At 42.8% G+C, this 14,686-nt stretch overlaps 1 protein-coding gene across 5 annotated transcripts in view; it reads right to left on the bottom strand.

Moving 5' to 3' along the window:
• TMEM178B (transmembrane protein 178B) overlaps window positions 1-14,686 on the bottom strand; it is a 241,105-nt gene that overhangs the window by 10,022 nt on the left and 216,397 nt on the right. For 3 of the 5 annotated variants that reach the window (XM_032688130.1, XM_032688131.1, XM_032688132.1), the window contains one exon: window positions 13-12,910. The exons of the other annotated variants lie outside the window; for them this stretch is intronic. In XM_032688130.1, coding sequence (XP_032544021.1) covers window positions 12,660-12,910 — 251 coding nt within the window. In that variant the 3' untranslated portion in view covers window positions 13-12,659. Of the gene's footprint in view, window positions 1-12; window positions 12,911-14,686 lie in introns of those variants that run through there. 5 annotated transcript variants of the gene reach the window in all.

The raw sequence follows: 14,686 nt of genomic DNA, 5'->3' as shown, positions 1-14,686 counted from the left end.
AGACACAGCCGCTTAAAACACACAACATGATTTTTTTTATTTGTTTAATCAGTTTACATTCCACAACTGACAGTTTACTTATTTATTTTTTAATTTTCCATGAACAAGTTGTTTAGTTAGTTACCAGAAAAGTTTTTAATTGATGGAAATACAATATTCTGTGCCAATCTGGATAAAACCAAAACCAAACAAAATCAAAACGAAAGGAAAATTGTAAGATGTAGCCAGTTTTTTGGCAAAGTCCTGTGATGCTTTCTGCAACTTTTGTCTTTCAAAGTTATGGGGGTTTGTTCATTCCCCCTGTTAGTTCCCTGATCTCAACCCTGCCACTAAAATGTTCCTTCAGGGCTACAGTCCTGCAAACACCGATGCATGTACACAAACACCCGTGTGTCTGCAGATTAGCACCTTGGATTAACAGAACAAGAAATTTGGGGTTGTTCCACGTTTAAACAACTTCTGTTCACCTCTGCTGCAACAGATTACAGGAAGAAATGGAAAAGTACAACACACTTGATAAGATGTCACATTACTTGTGAAATTAGCCACCACACTCACATCTCACCAGAAGGACCTAACGCAATAGTCAGTGGTTGTTGATGTATTGTTAGCACCGATGGCCACAGGAGCCACTTTGCCTCTTGCAGCAGCACAAAAGTCCCAACCTTGCAGGACATGTCACTCTCAATTACTTCTGACAAATGGATGCTACTACCCGAAACTCATTAAACTCTGCATGTATTGGCTAAAAAGTGCTCCACTTGGTTGAGCAGCTGCATACACAGTTCAAATGTCCTCGACAGTGCCCAAAACATAATCAGAAATGGACACTGTTTCGGATTTTTCAAAATATGCTGAAGTTTAATATATTTCAATGTAATTCCCAATCTAGCAAAGCACTTAGGCATGTGCCTAGCTTTGAGCACGGCATCCTTAATGGGACCTTTATGTTTGAAATTAGGCAAGTGCTTTGTGGGATCAAAGCTCTGTAGCAGTGCTCTGAAGAAGTCAGGATCCTGAGCGTCCTAATCCTGGGTTTCATATTTACAGCCACTGCAGATTTGAATAAACCGGCTACAGTCTGGATTTTCAAAAGTGCTGAAAACAGAAGGCTCCACCTGCAGCTGGTAGAAGTTGTGAGGGGGCATCAAATCACTAAACATCTGGTCTTTTCCCAGGCTTTTGGCTTCCCATCTCCAAAATGGCTAAAATACCTACCTGCCTCAGACAGGTCTGATGTGACTCATACTTGTAAAATTTTCTAAAGAGAAAATATGCCAGATAAATGCAATGTATCACTGCATTTCTCTGAATACGCCTGAGTATTGTGGCATATTAGATCTTTTCTAATCCAGCTTTGATGTGTGCGTACTGCACTTAGAGGAAACATAAACATCTGGCCAAGACATACCCACATGACAAATGTCTTGTACCAGTCATATTATTGTACTCGGGAATGTCCTAGGAAAGTGCTGACATACTTCAATTTGCAGGCATTTAAGTGAATTATTATCCTAAGCTTCCCAAGCTGTCAATTAGAGACAGTGATGATTGCTACTTTTCTCCTCATCAAAGGATGATTATGGGAGTTGTTTCATTTCTGAGCAAGAAAAAAAAATTCATGAGGAAAAAAGGACCAATGAGGAAGTCAGGAGAGGGGAACCCTCCAAAAACTTTTGGCAATGTGGTATCTCATGGTTAGGGTGAATATTACTTGGGGCAGAAGAAATCCTAAAGAGCAAGTATCTGCATGAGATGCACATACTGTGGACAGAGGGGAGTCCAGTGAGTCTAATTTCTCACTGACTCTTGTGTGAAATGCTCATGCCTTCACACAGGAGTGTTTTGCCACATCTGCAGCCATTTGCCATGGGCACAAGTGGGAGAGAGCGAGGAGTCAGACCCACATGCTGAACTGGCCGAGTGGCTCAAGAGCAGCACGGGGGTGACACTGTAGCTCTCTGATGTCAGGTGGCCGTGGGAGCTCCACTTGTCCCCCTGCCTTAGCCCCAGGATCATCCTGGTGCCAGGCCTTGCTGCTGTCCCACAGGAGCCTGTGCATTCCCTCTCTGCAGCAGGGTCACAGGAGTGGTTATGGCTTTCACTAGGAGGTGAGACAGGTTTTTATAAGAGTAAGTGGAAAATTATCCAAGAAGATAATCCAAGTGCATCAGGGAGGTGAGGGGTCAGGGCAGGCCCCTCTTGGCAAGATACACTCTTGGCAAAGTGAACCCAGCAGGGAGGAGAATGTGCATGGCTGGACACACAGGGCTGTTGTAAAGAATGGGAAAGAAAGATAAACTGGGACAGAATCACCTTTTAGAGCCTCCTCCCACGTGATGTTGGGCATTGACTTCATCACCTTTTAAAAGGAGGTTTTCTTTGACAGTAAAACTCCGAAAACTCTGCAAAACCCTTGTGGGATACCGTGAGTCAACAGTTGAAAGAGCAAACTTTGAGAGTCCCACATTCCAGAACCCTCCTCATTCCTCTCACAGAGAGGGAGGGCAGGAGGGTGATGACGAGAATTTAAGAACATTCTGAAAAGTCTTGCAGAAAATGGTGCTGCATCCTTAAACTTGGTTTATTCTCAAGCTCCTCCTCATTTCCAGAGTTCACTCTTAAAGCCTTTATTTCTTTTTCACAGACATCTCAAATAACAAAACAGTCACATATGCAAGAGCTGGTATGGAATGGGATTCAGAGAAAAATGTCTTTACAGGAAGTATGTCTATATTCTCACACATGGGGAGGAAAAAGAAGAGAGGGAGAGAGAGATACATATCTTACTCCTCAAAAAAGGGAAAGGGAGAACAGGAGAAGAATGTCAGAATGATACACTACAGCTTGGGCAGGGTGGTACCATGTTGAAAACAACATTTGATCCCTGGAACTCAGCTTTATCTTCCACATTCTAGCTAAAGTCTTTCCTTAAGCACTGGTACACAGTACTTTACAGGTCCCTGCAGGCCAGCTGAAGTCCTTCTTGTCTTAACAGTATTTTTAAAAATTAAGTTGGTCTGAGAGATGGGTGAAAATTGTCGAGTCACTGACTTAAATTTAGCTGTAGAAACAAATAGTAGTGACCATACATTGACACAAGATCCAAAGTTCCCTTAGCCCTAGAGTTTTCAGAAATCAGTTTACGTTTCCCACTCCTCTGTGTTTGCGTTATTCAGGTAAAATATGGGAATATACAAGAGTTCCAGAGTTCTTGTACTAGATTAAATTGCTGATCCTTCCAGCCAGGCTGCCTATCAATATGCAATTCCAAATTTTGGCTCTGAGAGACTCTCACCATGAGATGGAGACGTATGTTCAGCCTTGTCAGAGCAGCTTTCTGAATAATACAGTCACAGTTCATTCTCTTGTTGAGTCCTCAGTTTGGTTTTTCTGAGGACAACTATAATCCCAACAATAAGGGATGAAATTGCAATCTCTTTAATCTCCATGTAAGCTGTTTGTAAAGCAGTTATTAACATTGAAAGAAAGAATATGAAACTACCCAAACTGTACCTTGGAGGAGAATTTTTTGATTATCACTACCAGCTAGATGACTTTTTCAGGCCAGTTGGGGGGCAGAGCAAGAAATTAACCTTTGAACAGCTCAGCCATTCAAACTTTTAAGATGTAAATTCACTCTTTGAACTGCTTCAGCAATGCCTATGACTGACAGAGAAAGGTGAAGAGTTCAGACCAAAGATCTCTGACCTCCAGCACTGGGACCACCCAGTCGTCTGTGCCTGGAGAACAGGACAAGGAACTCACCTCAAATACTACACCCCGGGTTTGGGGCAAGCCCTGTCCTTTGCAGTCATATTGCAGTTTGGGAGGGGAAGGCTGTAGTGAACACCTCCTATTGTTCCAGCAGCCTTTCACAATTAAACCTGTGTTTTACATGGTGAGCCCAGGCCATGCACCTGAAGCACAGGGACATGGCTGATCTCCATATGGATGCTTTTCTGCACTAGGTACCCGATTCATCTCACCAGGATTTAAGATCTTTTAAGATTTTGGGACCACCCAAGAGAGGTGAGTGGTCACTGCATGAAGCGAGAAGGAGCTCCTACAGCTGAATTAGGTGTGAGTTTTTCTGGGTCACCATCTGTAAGTGACTGTGTCTCTTCACCACCTGTACAAGAAACCAAGAGAAATGAGCCCATCAGCACAAAGAGCTCAGTTAAGTGCCTAAGGTTAGGGGGGACAAATGCAGGTCAGAAAATCCCAGCCTTTGTGTAGCTTGAGGTCACCCCCAAAGGTGCTCCTCATGAACATACACCTAGTGCAGAACAGCATCCCTACAAAGGGCCTCTAAATAAAGGACAAGTGAGTCAATTGAGGGAGCTACTGCTGAACAGAAATTCTGCCATTGCTTTTTCAGCCCATTTCTTTTCCTTAAAAAAGCCCTTGAGACCCAGTCCTTGGACTGGATGTACATGTGTGGATGTGCGTGCCGCTGACTTGAGCGTGGTACCCCTCCTCAGCTGGTGCAATGGCAAAATGAGGATTTTCCTGGGAAATAGTATTTTTTTAGTTTGTTTTGATTGAAATCTGAGATAAATGAGGATTGTGAAAAAGAAACAGTCCTTTGCCTGAAATTCTGTACATCAGCCTCAGGTTATTTCAGGCAATCATGAAGCTATGGACATTTTTCAGAAATTTACAAATATATATACAGATATACACATATATACATGTATATGTGTGTCAGCCTAAGGGCTAGATTTACTACTGCTTTATTTCAGCCACACACAAGTATAATGGTTGTTTTTTACAAAAGAGATCGGTATATAGTTGGAGTGACTTAGCAGTGACTGTTCCTGTGTCTATCCAAAAGATCCTCAAGTGGGCTGACATTTAAGTACATTCCCGCTACATAAGTCCCATCATCACATGTACATATAAATAGGACCCAGTCTTACAGCTGTTAATGAAGCAAATTTCCCTTTGATTCCAATGACCTGTAATCAAAGGGAATTTTACTAGAGAAAGAACTGAAAGTTCAAGCCCATTTTAGGTACAGTTTACAGTTTTGAAAGTTGTAACATTTGTCATACTAGGCCTCAAAATGCTTTAAAATAATTAAAGTTACCGCAAAAAAATACCTCCAGAAGTTCCCAAATATGCTTTTCCATGTAAACAGGGGAAATTTTGTTCCACAAAAGATCAAACCACAAATACATAGCTATAAACACTCTAAGTGATGGAAATGGCCAAATAAAAATAGTAACAGTTTAAATTAGATATCTGTGATTGCTGTTGGTGCCCAGGAGTTATAAATAATTCAGTACATTCTAACTGAATAGTCTAAGGCTGCACTTTTATTGTTCTGATTACTCAAACCTTTTTCTTATGATCTGTATTGTTAATGAATAACCCTTTGTAAAAAAAATACAGCCTTATGCTCTAGAGCCAGAAAAAAATTCTTCTTGAGATAAAACATCACAAGAGCTTAAGCAAATTAGAAGCATATATGATTTTTTAAAAAACTATATGTAGGCACCAAAGGCATTTAGTGTTTTCACTGTCTAGGGAGGAATTGGATGTTTAGGCTTTTTTGTGTATCTGGTCCCAGGAGACTAAGCCATGTCTGACTCACACTCCTTGGAGTCTATATCACTTTGAAACTGGGGAAAAACCCACAGGTTTTTGAAGGCTTGACTCTTTATCTCATCTACTGCAGAATCGGGTATTTCTGACCAGCTGGCAAAATAACAAGGCCACTTGAAGGAATTGCCTTTACAGAGATATTCCTGTGTCCTGCTGCCACAGGCAGAACTTAGACTCACAGGATACGAAGCTCCCTGCTGTGCCAAGCAGTGTTAACCATGGTTCTCGTGCAGCCAACAACCTGCACAAACCCTCTGGGGACAGAAATAAGACTTAGGTGGTGCCCTGCCATGGCACTGCCTCTGGGCATGGTGGAATTTATGGGCATCATAAATGTTTCTGCTTTGGAGGTGATACATTGGCAACTCTTTCCTAAATTTCCAAACATATTTTGATGGAGAAAACCAAATTCATCCCAGTTGTATTGTGCTTCCCCGCATATCTTCAGCAGATGGTTTCCATGTGATCTGCACACACAACCTAACACGGACACAGATGGCATCTGAATTGCACTGCAACTCCAGAGCTAAGTATTAAAGAATGGAAAACAATTATGCTGCGTTTTGCTATGTGTTTTCTCTCCACATAGAACACTTTTACAGGTCTCTGGCACCCACATCACGTGGGATGTACATGTGTGTGTGTTTAAGGAAGGAGGGGAGTGAGGGTGCACATGTGTACACGCCTTATACAAGAAAATTTTTGAAGTCACTTTCTGCCACTGTGAGGGAGTGTTAATCAGTGAAGGAAAAATACAAAAATGCAGTCCTAGAAGGGACTGATGCTGATGCTGCAGGTGACATTGGATTGTCCTCACAGAATTCTACCAATGCCCATCGGTTTTTACCTATAGCGACTACTGTTGGGTTTCCTTTTTTTCACTCCCCCACCTTCCCCTGGAGGTAACCTATCTGAGACTGATATCTTCATTTCAAGTCTTCCCTGAACAACGAAGGACAATTGATCTGTGACTCTGGAGTGCTTTAAAAGAGGTGACCAGCATTTCATTTCCCTCTTGTGGCCTATATTGAGGCAGTTGTCTATGCTCTGTCTCCAACTCCTAAACTCTAGTGCAAGGCACACAGCAGTTAGACTGACAGCATTGTATCAGGCTCCAGTTCTCCCACTGATGTCAACAACGAGCTTGTCAGAGTCCCCTGGTACCACCTGAATTTGTTTTAAAAATGTTGCAGTCTCTAACTATGGCTCCAAAGAGGGCTGTAGGATTGGGGTGTTAGTGGGGTAGACAGAATGGAAACCCTAAACTGGGGAGGGGAAGGAGGATAAAGAGGGGGGAGGTAACATCTGATGACTTTCTTTCTAAAGCCAAAGAATAGATATTGAGTGTGAAAGTGCTTGATTTCCGCTTTTAACTAAGACAGCACTAAAATATTTTCTAAGGCACCTGATCTTTGTATGGACTTCAAGGGACTATGGAATAGATGCATTATATTCCTGGCTATAACTGCAAACAGTGGGGCTGTAAGTTTTGAGCTGAGCCCTGGGCTTTGAGTTTTCAGCTTAGACTGGCCAAATCAAGATTTTATGGATCTGGCCTGGAGTTTGCTATCAAACTTCAGGCTTTTTTGAACTTCGGTTCCTGACCTTGGAAATTCATCCATCGCTGATCTTTACATGCTGCTTGTGCTTCATGCACACTTTTTACTCTTTGCCTCTCAGTGGTACCTGGCAATCGTTCAGAGCTGCCTCAGTCTTTCACCTTGAGTCTTCCCTTCCTGGCTGGATGAGCACAGCGGTTTGGGCCATGAAAGAGTGTGAAACCTGGGGGCAAGGAAACCAACAGGGTTGGTTCCTGTGATGTGCCTGAGCATTCCTGTAGCTCTTCTAGGCCTACGTAGAGACACACAGAAGAAAGAGCCCAAATAATGTATGTCTTTAGTTAAGCTATACTTGGTAACATATTATTTTCCCTCCATTTCACTGCTGGCAGTTAGCTTGGCACTCAAGAATTAAGGACAGATTACAGTGATTTTCTTCTGAGCTCTGCTTATCAGTGGGGCTCCAGGGATGAGCCTGATTCAGCGGCGCTGCATGGTGGGTAAATGGACAGCCATGGAGACACAGTTCTTTCAGGAATGCTTGGGAATCCCTGCATATCAATCCTCTCCCTCACCAACATTGTTTTATTCACCATCTAATGAACTGTACAGCTAATGTGCCGTACCTAAAAATGGTCCCAAGTGACTTGCATCTACAGGACAGCAGAATACCTGCACTCTCGAGATTCAATCCTGGGAGGATGAGGATCCTCTGTTTAGAAGACTCAGGGTGGGGTTTTTTTCCCTTTCATTTGTTATTGCAGCCGAAATAACATTTTAAAAAGTAATGGTAACTTTTCAAAAGCAATATTTCAAAGAAATTACTCTGGTCACTGGTGGTTTGTGATCCACTTGTTACTGTCCCTGGGGTGGAATGAAAGGAAAAAAAGCTTAACTAGAAAAAGAACTGGAGGGACTGTACTATTTATTTAGATGAGGGAAGATCAGTTGTGTGTTTGCAGAGAGGGAGAAGAGAGAGATGATATACACAGGCGGCCAATATGAGTCAGGAAATGTAACACACAAACAGCTTTAGCTTGAAGAAGAAGGTGTCCTATACAGTTCATAAGATGCAGGACACATGTCACATGTTCTCCTGCCATGTAGCCCCCTCTCATATCCAGTGTCCCTGGCAGGGATGGACGGCAGAACCCCTGGAGCTGACTCGCTGCAGTCACAGGGCAACGTCACTGTACAATAACTGAGGGTCACCTACACAAAACCTCAGCCTGCAGAATGCAGTGGGTTGAGACAATTCATCCTGCATCCTTGGGATGGGCGTTTTGTGATATCTGTGTTCACTGCAGTCAAGTGACTCCATGATCTCTGGAGAACAGAGAAGTGTTGTCCCAGCAGTGCAACATGAAAGGCCACATGCAGGAAAGAACCTGCCAGGTATGGACCCTGCCTTTCCACCTCATGGAAAGGGAGGCCAAGCACGTGCTGATACCTCAGGCTAGGACAAGAGTGTCACTTTATCTGCAGGGGGAGGATAGGAAAAGAAGAGCGGGGGCTGGACTCTGCAGGAAGCTGAATGTCACCCAGGAAAGCACATTCTTAACTTGAAGCATATGAATAGTCTACCAAAGTTAAGGGGATTAGTCACATGCTCCAAGTAAAGCACATGCCTAGGCACTTGGCCAGAGCAGTTCTGAGGGATGGGGTCAAGGCCCTTAACGCTGGGATAACAGATAACAGATTTCTAATTAGCTACTCCTCCAACTAAGAAACCACGCACTAGTCAAAAAGCTTGAATCTCTGTTCAGAAGGATATTTCAAAGCCTCCCCAAAATGCAGAAGCTCAGACTAGATATGAGTGTGCTTTGGCTCAGGATAGATGGAGACACTAACCATCACAAATTAGGTGTATTTTGAGTCAACCCTGCTCTAAAGACGAGTCGGAGCCAACAGAAAGTGTGGTGGGGCTGTGAGCCCCATTCAAGGGTATGGAAGCACGTGGGACTCCTCCCAGTTCTGTGAGTAGCACGGAGGAAAATTCACAATATCCCAAGGGGGTTTTGCCCTTACTTAAAGCATTGATGAGAAAACTGGTGCTTGGACAACCAGTCCAAACTGTTTTGGGGGATCCAGTTGGAGATTAAGGTGATATGATCACCTGCTGCTTCAGACATTCCCATAGTTTTTAAGATGCTCCATAGCCACAAAGGCCTTACAGACCCTGTGCTATAGCAAGTGGAAAATCACAGAACTGGCCCAATGATCCGGGGTTAACACTTTTCTGTTGACAATGAAAATAATCATAACCCTCTTCCACCATTGCCACACACAGATGGACACACAGGCTCATATATAGCTTGTAAACCAACACTATCACAGAATACTCCATCAAGGCAAAACTGTTTTCGTGCCAGCTGCAGAAAGAAAGCAAAGCTTTGAAAATCTGTGAAACAGCAAAATTACTTCCATTTCTTTAAATCTTACTGCTATACCTCTTTCAAAACTGTATCTGTAGAAAAATACACCCTATGAGCACTCATGGACCACACAAGGATACATCATCACAGGAGCTGCTGTACTGCTTTCCATGCCACAGGGCCTGATGGTGGACTCCAGCTAGATACCTCTGTGCACTTTGGTTTACCTGGGTCACTCCAGATATCTGTATTCACATGAAACACCTTCCCTATCACACTCAGCCCTACAGAGGAGGAAGAAAGTCTGCATTCAAAGCTGTTTTAATGAAACAGCTATAATTTTCCTAATAATATCTTAATGGGAAGTTGTTTTTTTGCAAAATTTTTCATATCTCAAAGAAATGAGGTCTCTCTTGGTTTCCAGTTATTGGTTTTCTGCTTTCAGCTTTCATTTAGCTTTCCAAGGCTGTTTTTATTTTAAATTTCCTTCTTCTGTTCAATGGTAATTTATCATCCTCCTTACCGAGTAGGCACTTGCACAGTCAAATGGTTTCAAAACTTTTCAAAACCACTCTATTTGAAAACCTTGCCAGAAAAAAAATAAATAAACCAATCTACTTTATAAAGGAAGTTTCTTCAAGGCTTGTATTTTCAACATGAATAAATAAATAATTTCTCTGGTCACATCTAATGGAAAATGAAATTATGAAACTTCAGTTGACAGGGATGGCACTTCAGTGGCAACACACTGACTTAGCAGCTGGCATTGGCATATTTGGGGAATTTGTAGACAACGAAAAGCAAAAGCTAGGTAGTTGAGAAAGAAGGAAAGAAACCCAAATCTACCCTACTCCAACATGCCCTTCAGAAACTTCATTTCTCAGGGTATTGTTAATACAGCAACATCATCACACAAGGTGTAATGGGGAAGAGGGGCTGCAGGGAGAATAGCTGGCTATGGAATTTTATTGTGTAAGAATTATTTGTTAGCCATATTTTTTTAAACCAAGCAATACTGTTTCTTGCCAGCTTGAGTAAATGGTATGACCTGGAAATTAATATGCCTGCATTTCTGTGCAGCAGGTACAGCCTCAATATGTTGCCTCCTTCTCCTTGTGAGATTTTTTAGACGCAGAGGATGACTTTTTATTGACTCATGATGGCATGCAGCTATCACGTACAAAAGGATTGCTGGTACTATCCCTGAATTAAGAGCATGTTGGGTTGGGTTGGTTTAGTGGAGACCTTTTTTCTTTGTCCTGTCTCCCTTTGTCTGTATATTTGTCAGTGCCCTCACTCCTGCATATGGCAATTCAGTCATCCTTCTTCAGTCCCTTTGGTTACACCCTTGACCCTTCTTCCCCACATTCCCCTGAGCCACTGGTCCCCTGCAAGGACTCAATGTCCTCATAGCCAAAATGCTTTCCTTCCTCTAATGGCATTCACCCACCTCTCTAGACTTAGCTGTTCATTTAGATCTTCTGGGACCTATGACCTGAACAATGGGAAGAGCAGAGTGAAGGAAAAAGGAGACAATAGGGAGAGGAGTAGCAGGAAAAAGAGAAAGACCAAAAAAGAGAGAGAGTTCCATTTGCAGATTCACAGTTATATCATACAATGCTTAAGCTCATGGGAAATGGATCTCTGTTCTCTGCATCTGACCCTTTCACGTCCATCTGTACACAGTTCTCCCAGATGGAGAGTGGAGATATCCAGTGATCCAGTTTCCAAAGACAAGATGTAGGAAGGTCTTATTTGGCATACATGAACACAATGAGAGGCATCTCTTACTTCTCTCTTACTGAAATTAGCTCCCTTTACCTCCTCAGCAATGGCTTTTGCCCAGTTGTCTTAAACATCCAAAATGGAAACTTGATGAAATCCCATTCCAGCAAATATCTGGGAAGAACAACTGCCAGGGCTCCCCCCACCTCCCTTCTCCTTAGTCGGTTTTCCTCTGGATCCACCATCCTGAACCCTCAGATGCTCCATGAAAACAAAAAAAACATCCCAAGATCCATCAGAGAAGATGTGCTGTCTCAGACCTGATGGATTTCTTCACGTTTCTGCCTTTGCGGTGCCTCAGTCTTGGGCCACAAACACAGCATGGATGGTTTGGTGGACAATCACATTGCAATGTTTTAAATTTTTCTTTTTGTTAAAAAAAATAAATAAAGGAAGAGGGAAGAAAAAGTTCTACACACATGTATCACAGCATTTTCAAAAGGCCTTCTGCTGCATTTACATTAGCAGTTCAGCCTCAGTTGTAAGCCTGGATGTAAGGCAGCTGGAAGATTAAAACCGCATTGTTGGAAAGTCCGCTGAGATGTCCTCTTGGAGTTTTTTGTTGCTGTTGCTGTTTCTGGTTTTATTTTCTTAAATCTGTGGGGGTTTATTATTTATTTTTTTTTACTTGTTTGCTTCTCTCTAAAGTTTGGCAGGCAAAGAGAAAATGCTTGTCTGCTTTTCCTCACATGTTTTGTCCGTTTTGTTTTCTGTGTTTTAAGGGAAAAAAACCCAACAAAACCCCAAAACCAGTGACAGGACAGGCTTTCTGTCATTTTGTTTTAAGAAAGAAAAAGAAAGTGGGTGGGTTTCTGACAGTGGCCTTGAGGAGGTACGTTGTTGAGGTGGCTCAAATGCTTCATTTGCTCCTTTGCTTGCTGTTTGTATTTTCCCTTCTGGCTGCAATGGACACGCTTTTTGTGTCATTTTCCCCCCCGCCATTTCCCACTCCCACCATGTCCTGTACAGATTCTGGTTCCAGATTCCCCATATGGATTCCCTCTTCCCCTTCCCAAATGGCAGTAGGTAGGTGCAACTGTAGGTTCATTTGACCTCTAAGGTATGATGCTGAAGTTAAAAGTTGGATGGAAGAGCCATGTGAGAGAAAAGCTTTCCCATCGCTGTGAGAAAGAATGAAGCAACACAGAGTCCAGTGGAGATGTGAGTGCCGTGTTGGACTCAGCTCTACCTTGGCACTGGCATTAATTTGAGATTTTATATATATTTATAATTATATATACATATATATGCATGTATAGGCATACGCAGACATATATATATATATATATATGTATGTATTGTGTGTGTGTGTATTTGTTTGCTATTTGTTTTAGCACACTGTCCCATTCTCAGGTCTAGATTTGGGGTGGTTGGTCCTGGGGACAGGTTGGACAGAAGGGGCCAGAGTGCAGAAGAAGCCAGAGATAAGAGTGAGGCCCAGGCCCCCCCACGCACAGAACATGGACCAGCCATAGCCATGGCTGATGTCGTCGGGAAGTCCATACAGGTAGCGGGGGTAGCGGGAGAGCTCAAAGTTGATTCCAGCCACGCACGTGCACAGTGAAATGATGCAGAAGGTTCCTGGAGGAGAGCAGGGAGGGGAGAAGGAGGGAGGAGAAAAACAAAAGAGAAGTTAGAAGAGTGACAGACATATCAATTTCCAAGCTGCCCGAGAGGAGCGGGTGCAAGCAGTGAGGAAGTGCCTAAAGGAAGATGTCTGTGCAGAAAGCGGCTTAGTCTAGTGGCTCCACGGGGAAAGAACAGAGTGCCATCAGAGCCTTGAATATTGATCTGATGCTGAACTGAGTTCAATGGAGAAACTTCAATAGGAACAGTTTTTCATTACGGGCACTCCCTTGCTGAACCCGAATGCTTCATGAAACCATTGATTTTTCTGAAACTTTGCTTTAGACAAACACAGAGTGAATAATCATGTTTCAAATTTTTTTGAGGGGAAAAGAAGCTTGAATTTTTTGTTTAATTCCAGTTTTTCAGTGATGCATTTCATAGAATACTACAAAATACTTGACATATTCTGGCTCTGTTGAAGTGTACATTTGAAATTACTTGGGAGATTTTCTTCACACGTTTCTTATATCAAAATACAGAATTTTTCATTATACAGCCTCCTTTTAAATATCACTGTAAAAATCTCTAAATCCTTCACAAAATTCAGATTCTGCCCTCTGCATGACTCCAGTTCCAATCTAGATGCCCTGTGCAGTGTTGGTAAAATCTTCAAAATATCCTGTTCTTGTTTTCAATTTCTGCAGCAATATTTCATTTCTTATTTCTTCCTGAGAACACTGCGAGGACAAACTTCATAACTCTGTCAGGTGGTGTTATGGAAAGACACAAGTATCAGATGAGGCTGAACTTTATCCCACCCAGATGAGTCTAATTTTGATCTTTGGCCTCCAGCTTCATCACAGCTAGACTCTGAGCTCCTGAAATGTCACAATTGCCACCCACACACCGAATAATGGATAGCTACAGATGCTACACGCCTGCCTCAAGAGATAACAACTCAAGTCAACATAAAGTTGGTAGTTTATTTTTCCTCTCTAATTCCTCTCTTTGTGGGCCTCTCTGAATTGCCTGGAGAGCCCTGGGCATGGAAGGTAGCCTACAGGACATATGCTGTAGTACGCACACGGTCAGTGCCGTGTGTCATCCCGCTGTTCACGCCCAGATCAGGAGTGTGTGATGTGTGCTACCTGCACAGCACGTCCTGCATCTGTGCACTAGCAGCTGCGTGTGAGGAATCTCCTATTCTTCCTGGTCCCATCCCTAAGATAGCACAATCTTCCAAAGCAGTCACAGCCAGCCTGGTTTCAGTGACATGTTCCAGTTTTCAGGTGCCCTTGCCCCCTTCTACTCCTTCCTGCCCCTGCTCCTGCTTCTCTTCTGCAGCAGTTTTTCTGTTCTTTCTCTGCTGCTTTTCTCTTTTTAATTGCAGCTGCATTAAAAAAAATGGATTTGACACTCCCCACTCTGAAGACAGAGGTAAGATTATTTGGTGAATTCACCTGGAATTTGGTTCAGAAACTGGGGACATTTGCAGGCATATATATACACCACCAAAAATACGTGAACTTTCCACCGTACCCACCTCCTTTACTTAGTAGGAACATCACAGAGGTCCATAATCTACAGGCAAATCTCTGTCACGGACCTGCTGTGAGATCACCATCCTGGCCCTCTCTCTGTTGCTTCTTCTGGTCACTGCTGTGTCTATTTGGACTGTCTTTTCTCCAGTGTATTTTTGAAGTATCACTTGTAGATAGTCTCTATTGTTAAAGTCGGGGATATGGGAACTCTGAGTGCCTCCCCTAACACCATAAGTAGCTGCCAGAT

The sequence above is a fragment of the Chiroxiphia lanceolata genome, chromosome 5 (genome assembly GCF_009829145.1).
Source record: "Chiroxiphia lanceolata isolate bChiLan1 chromosome 5, bChiLan1.pri, whole genome shotgun sequence".
In the NCBI taxonomy this organism is placed as follows: Eukaryota; Metazoa; Chordata; class Aves; order Passeriformes; family Pipridae; genus Chiroxiphia; species Chiroxiphia lanceolata.
Note: the sequence above shows the minus strand (reverse complement) of the source record. Positions and strands in the feature narration are given on the sequence as shown.